This window comes from Meles meles, chromosome 6, assembly GCF_922984935.1.
Source record: "Meles meles chromosome 6, mMelMel3.1 paternal haplotype, whole genome shotgun sequence".
NCBI classification, from domain to species: Eukaryota; Metazoa; Chordata; class Mammalia; order Carnivora; family Mustelidae; genus Meles; species Meles meles.
The window spans coordinates 115680261-115687018 of NC_060071.1; the positions used below are offsets into that span (position 1 = coordinate 115680261).

The 6758-nt window shown below is 50.4% G+C and overlaps 1 protein-coding gene across 1 annotated transcript; it reads right to left on the reverse strand.

The window, feature by feature from the left end:
* Positions 1 to 587: 587 nt before the first annotated feature.
* On the reverse strand, positions 588 to 4170 carry GPX2 (glutathione peroxidase 2). Its single transcript, XM_046007158.1, has 2 exons — positions 3808 to 4170; positions 588 to 1253 (listed from the first exon to the last, which is right to left on the reverse strand). Exons 1-2 carry the CDS (start codon positions 4027 to 4029, stop codon positions 903 to 905), a joined length of 573 nt encoding a protein of 190 aa, XP_045863114.1. The 5' UTR covers positions 4030 to 4170; the 3' UTR covers positions 588 to 902.
* Between the last annotated feature and the right edge of the window lie 2588 nt (positions 4171 to 6758).

Consider the following 6758-nt stretch of genomic DNA (forward strand, 5'->3'; position numbering starts at 1 on the left):
ATGTGAGTTTGAGAAAGATAAGGGTAGCACGGAACTGTGAAAAGGAGGGAGTCGGTCCTGCTAAGGATCAAAAAGAAATGCGACTCAGCAAGGTGGTCAGGGAAATAAGTACTCTTTGTGTTCCCAGGAACCGCACCCTCCACACCCTTGCCGTCAGTTAAAGTTGACCAAATTTGTGTCCTAGCAACGTCTCCAAGTGCAGGTAATTCTTGGCTGGCCCAGTACCTGCAGTGATAGTGACATTTTCCTCAGTGAAGTCCTTTAACCAGCCTCCCAGTACTCTCCACTGAAAGGCTTGCTGTCTTTTCCTCCCCTTTACCTCTCATTACCTGCCCCCCCCCCCCAGCTGCTGCCCCTGCCTCTGTTCTGGAGGAGCCATTTAGTAATAATAGAGTTCATACTTCCTGCAATTCCACCTGCCACCACAGACCCTGGCCAGAGCCTGCTCTTGACAGTCATCAGGGTGTCACCCAGATCAGAGCGTTCCTCTGTCAAGCCTTTGTGCACTGCCAGCTGTCTGTCCAACCTGCAGTTTTGTGTTACCCCTCTACCCTCCATCGAGGAAGAAGACACAGGGAGCCTGACCGTTTGCATACCTGCCCTTTATTGGACACTGCTGGCAGCCTGGCTCTAAGCCCTTCACATTTCTCAGACACCGCCCATAAGGTTTAGGAAGGTGCCATCATTCTGTGAAGGCCCAGAGCCATCCAAATCTTGGAGCTCCAAGTAGAATCACCAAGCAGGAGTTTGGGGGAGGGAAGGGAGACAGGTGGCCTGGAAGGGCAAGGCTCTTCAAGAGGAAGCTTTGGCCCAGCAGTGCCTCCTGCTGGCACACTGAAGCCTAAGGAAAGATACCAGGGGCGGGATGGGGTAGATCTGCGAGCTGAGCAGCTAGCTCCTGTCTATATGGCAACTTTGAGGAGACGCTTGATGTCAGGCTCAATGCTGATGGTAGGGAAGCTGCGGCTGTAGCGGCGGAAGGGCTCCCCCTCCGGCCCAATAAGGAACTTCTCAAAGTTCCAGGCCACGTCGGAGCGGCGCACCGGGCTCCAAATGATGAACTTGGGATCGGTCATGAGGGAAAATGGGTCATCATAAGGGTAGGGGAGCTTGTCCTTCAGGTAGGCGAAGACAGGATGCTCGTTCTGACCATTCACCTCACACTTTTGGACAAGAGTAAAAGTGGGCTGGAATCCACCCCCGGGGCGGACATACTTGAGACTGTTCAGGATCTCCTCATTCTGACAGTTCTCCTGGGGGAGGAAAAAGACAAAGAGCATGGAAGAGGGAAGGGGGAAATAAAAGATCCACGAAAACCTTTCACCCTCCTATAGTCCCTTCCCAGGACCATTCTTTTGTGTGTAGCTCCCCTGTGTCCCCTGTTCTTTTTCCTTCTTCCCTAGCTTTTTCCTACTCTTGACTTGGAGATTCCCCATTCACAGCTATTGTTTGATGGTTTGCGAGGCCATTCCTGAAAATTCTTCCAGTTCCTAGCTTGGCTGTCGTTACAGCGAATGATTTAGCACTTTCAAACTGCTGCTTCTCTCTCTAAACTACCCTGAACAGTTCTTAGGATATCTGTCTGAAACTTCAAGGTACCTTGAGTTCGGGGCAGTAGAAAGAAAGGAAAAAAAGAGGCTCAGGTGATGCCATCTAGAACTCTCACTTTTTTGGACCCCCCCCCCCCTCACACACACACTCACACACACATCCAGGCAAACCTTCCCCTTCCCTCTCCTCTGATTTTGCCTCTGTTGTTTCTGATTACATGTGAGTGTTGAGTATAGCCTCTGCCTTTCATCTTGCCTTTTCCTCGATTTGAAATGTAAGTGGGAGGAAGCTTCATGAAGAAAGGCCCCATCCAAGGAAGTCTAGCTTTCAGGTGCTACAAAGGCAAAGTAAATTAGAGATGACAGTGGATGTATGCTAAATGGAATTGCTTAGGACCAGCAGGGATGATTTAACAGGAAAGAGTGTTTAGGATTCTGGAATAGGCCAAGGGAAGGAAAGCTAAGTGTGTACTTGAGGACTACCGTTGTGAATGTGTAGTTAGCATTCCTTTTACTTCCAGACTGCTCTCCCAAGACTTCTTACACTCACTCACTAGACTCAGCTGTGAGGACTTTAGCTCTGAGCCTGTTACTTGTCTTTTCCTCCCCCTTGCCATCCCTGTTCTATCCCTACTAGGCATTCTCCACCCCTGCGAACCCGAAAAGGCCCATGGAAACCCTTATTTTCCACCCCTTCCCCTGGGTCTAAGAGTCAGATATCTCCTTGTGGGAGAAAGTTCTTGCCTCTGACGTACTAGAACCAGTGAGCTCTTTTTTTTAAAAAAATATTTTTATTTATTTGACAGAGAGAAATCACAACTAGGCAGAGAGGCAGGCAGAGAGAGAGGAGGAAGCAGGCTCCCCACGGAGCAGAGAGCCCAATACGGGGCTCGATCCCAGGATCCTGAGATCATGACCTGAGCCGAAGGCAGAGGCTTTAACCAAACCCACTGAGCCACCCAGGCGCCCCCTGACGTACTAGAACCAATCAGTACAGTCAGTTCCAGGCCATCAAGACATCTTGAGCCCAAAGGTGATCCCAATTAGACTCCTTATCTCTTAATGCAGATGGCTGGCGGGCTACTGGTAGGTTACAGATTTCCTCCAGCCACTAGCTAGCCTGATGGTGGAAGGGTAGAGACACCTCTGGGATGGAAGAGACACCGCTCAAGTGGTTTCACCCTTTCTCTCTCCAGGCCTGGCCAAGCCTAGAAACAGACTGAGAAACAAAAGCAACAGTGACAGCAGTGATGGTCTGGACTCAGGTTTGTCACAGCCAAGGACACTTTAGCCTTCCCGCTGTATCTCTGCTAATCAATTCCTTGCTGTCACACCACTGTGAACTGAACTGAGGGGCTTATAATTAGAGGGTTCACTTGAGGACATTCTGTCTGCTGGTGCTGTTAAAATAATAAGTGAATATAGAAGAATCCCTGAAAGAGAACTTGAGGTATGTGGGCTGAAGATCTAGAACTTGACCCAGTCATCAGAGACAGAGATTTGATCCCTGTGTGGAACACACACACAAACACACACACACACACTCCCAAAAAAAAGGAAAGAAAAAAATCAGAGACAGGTGCGTGTGACACCCAGAGGAGACCTGTGCATGTTGAGCACCCTGAGCTTTCCACTAAAATCACTCTCCCCTCGGCTGATGTAAAACAGAGTCCTTTGACCTAAATAATAGAGTTGCATTTGCTTCCACTTGCATATTGCTTTATATTTTCTGAGGTTTTTTTTTTTTTTGTATAACTAACCCTCTGAACCTCACAATTATCCTATGAGATGAGTGGCATTATCCCATTTACAGATGAGGAAACTAAAACAGATAAATCAAGTGACTCTTGCATAGGCACAGAGCCACGGAAGAGCAGAACCACATCTAGCTGCAACTAAGGTCTCCTGGGTCAGTTCAATCCTAGTGTGATTGTTGATCTTCTATTTCCTTCCACTCATCCTCTCAGCGGGTATTTAACAAGTGCATTCTCCACGTTGGAGAGAAAAACAGACGCGGTACCAGCCCTCCTGGAGCATAATGGGAAGACAATAAACAACAAAACCCCACCCTCTGTACTGAAGCCCAGACAGAACGCCATGTACTTCCCCTTGGTACTCACCTGTATCCAAAGACCTAGATTAACAAATAACTCCGATTCCAGACGCTCCGACACACACAGTCACTCTCCATCCCCCCCTTAGCCTACCAAAGCTTCGGCACCCCAACTCCTTGGGTACACTACAAGGCACCCCTCACCTGATGTCCAAATTGGTTGCAAGGGAAGCCAAGAACCACCAGGCGCCGGGGGAAGCGGCATTGCAACTCGTTGAGCTGGGTGAAGTCCCGGGTGGTCGTGCCTCAGAGCGAGGCCACGTTCTCAATCAGCACGGCCCTGCCTCGGAACGTGTTGAAGTCTACCTTCTCCCCGTCCAGGCTGACGGCACTGAGGTCGTAGAAGGACTTGGCTATGTAAGCCATGGTGCAGGGGCAGAGTGAGGCATGCAGAGTGGCAGCCCGCTTCAGGGTCTGTTATAGGGGTGGGGAGGAAGGAGGAGCCTGGAAGAACAGGAAGGATTTCACAATGGGGCTTTGAGCATCTCCAGGATGACTTAGCAGAAAACGGTCACCCACCTGGAGGTGCTGTTTGAGCAAGGAGGTGGCTCCTCCTGTTTACAGACTCTGAACAAAGCCGCCTCCCTGCCCCACCCTGCTGGCAACCCGGGAAGGGCCAAGTTGATATCTATGTACAAACATGAATAATTCACTCCTTGCAGGAAACTAGAGCCCCAAAGGTCAAATGGGGAGGAAAAAAGGGAGGGAGGGATGCAGGATTGACTCCGACTTGCCCCAGCAAGTGGTTCTCGCTTGGCACAGACACGTATTGTCGGCTGAAGGCCAAGCCATGAACTGCGCCATTGAGAGGTCAGGGTCTGCCAAGATCTGAAAGATGAGGAAGAGAACTGGGGGGCATGTCCCCTTAATTCAGACCGCAACCAAAATATACATATGATGGGCGCGTAGTTTTTTTTTGGCTGTTGTTTTCCACAAGCCTACAAGCACAGGGATCCTCAGAAGGACGGTGTGATTTTTCTCGAAATAATTGCTTCCAGGGGGCTCAGCCAGGCTGAAGAGATGAAGTTTGTGTTGGAAAGTCTTCCAGTGAGTGGTGCTGCTTCTGCCGGAGAGCTGCTCTGCCCTTGTCCCTCTGCATGGCGCCGACGCCCACACTGTATCCTCCACTCTGCCTCCACGGGCTGGTGAGGAGGCTGTCAGTCAAGGCCGGGTGATGGTGAGGAGCCACAGAGCAGGTGAGTGACCCCCAGGGCACAAGCTACACCTGCCTCCTCTCAGACAGAGGCTCAGTCCCCAAGACTTCTCCCGGCGCCCAAGACTTCTCCCGGCAAGCTTGTGCTGCTCATCCTCCCCACCCTACCCCAGAAGGGAACACGCAGGGAGTCAAAGCTGCAATGGTTCTAAACCCAGCTGACCTGCCCAGGTTTTCAGCACCAGCGGTGCAGCATACTGTGGCCCATCTGAGGACCCAAGGGAAGGCCTAGTGCTTCACTTCATTATTCCAAGCACCCAGCAGCTCAAATAAATCCGATTAAAAAAAAAAAAGTCTGGATTTCTCCATCAGGAAGACTGGTGATTAGCCCTGACCTGGCTCTGGGATTTTGGGGAGTGTTATTTCAATAACAATGCAGATGTTGACTAGAGAGTGTTTTCACAGGTACATGTCCATTGGGAACTGTCTTCTAGAACCAAGAATAAGCAAGGCTTGGGAGCAGCTGGTATTGAGAATCTGATTTGCTGAGAAGATGGAGGAACTACTCACCAGGGAGTGCCCAGCTGTTCTGTCTTCTGCAGCCCGTTCCATGGCTGCTCATAACACGGGGGAACCCATGTCCCCGCTGGCTGCTCCCTCAAAACAAGCCTCCACTACTTGAGTGGGAATGGAATCTTTGGCCATTAAAAGAGGTAGCAGGAAATGCAGCATGAAGCGTGTTACCCGATGTGTCCAGGTAGAGTTCCTAACAACAGCCAATAAATGTCCCTACCAGGCCACTATGTCAGAAGAACTTGGCCCTGACAGTACGCTAAACTTCAGCACGAACTTCTCACACTTACCTGCAGGCTGAGAGCTTCCAGGACTCTTGGGCATCTGGACACCTCTTACTGGCTGTCCTTCAGGGGCCTCTGTCCAGGATGACTGTGCAAGTTCCTGAGCTGGGGACTCCCTCTCCCTCAGGGACACGCCATCCCTTTTCTCCAAGAACAACTTAGGACCCTCTGTCATGCATGTTCTCAACTTTCATGATTGAAAAAACCTCTCTTAAAATAACTTTGTCTCCAACTGTACCTCAAACTGGCTCACTTTCCAGAAGCTTATTACTTTGGACATGCACTAACAGGTGTGTGATTCCCACGGCTTTCCACAGAGACGGTTGTTCTGGAAACTGCACTGACTTAGTACGCAAAAAATCTAGGGACGTAGTTCTCAACTCTGGCTACAGATGAGAATTGCTTTCGACTCTGGCTATAGATGAGAATTGCTTATCGAGATTTTTCTAAATAGAGTTGCTAAAGATTTCCGTTCTGATGTCTCTGGCCATGACTCTGCCACGGTTACCGGAGGCCCTTAGGCACGTTTCCTTACCAGCTGACTTTGCGTCATCACCCTCCTTATCTCCCACAGACATGAGTGTTAGGATGGAAGAGGTGGAGTACTGCGAGTTTTCCATAACCTGTAAAGCACGGGTTAAGATCTTAGGCCACCGTTGCCATCTTGTTTGACTCCTTCCTTCCTCATTCTATACTGACTCCCGTTTTCTCCCTCTTCCCCACCCCCCCAAGTATAGTATTTGGCAACCCCCAGACCCCCAAGATTACAGTCTGCCTTGCTTCCCTGGAGTACCCGGTCACAGGGCTAGGACAAACTTCTGAAAGATTTAATCCCTCCTCATCCTCCAGGGAGACCCGTTCCTGTTCCGTCTCAGACGGTCGAGAACCTTCTTGGTTCTCAATACCTCAGACATAGGTATTCGGCATCCTGCCAGTGACGCCATCTTCTTTCTGCTCCGGTAGGCCCACTGCAGAGCACTGGGGGGGGGGGGGCTTTGCTGGGGCTCCCCTGCAGGTGACGTTGGGAAAGGTACAGGAAGGAAGAGGACAGCTTGCTGCTTCCATTATCATTCTCCTGCTGTTGC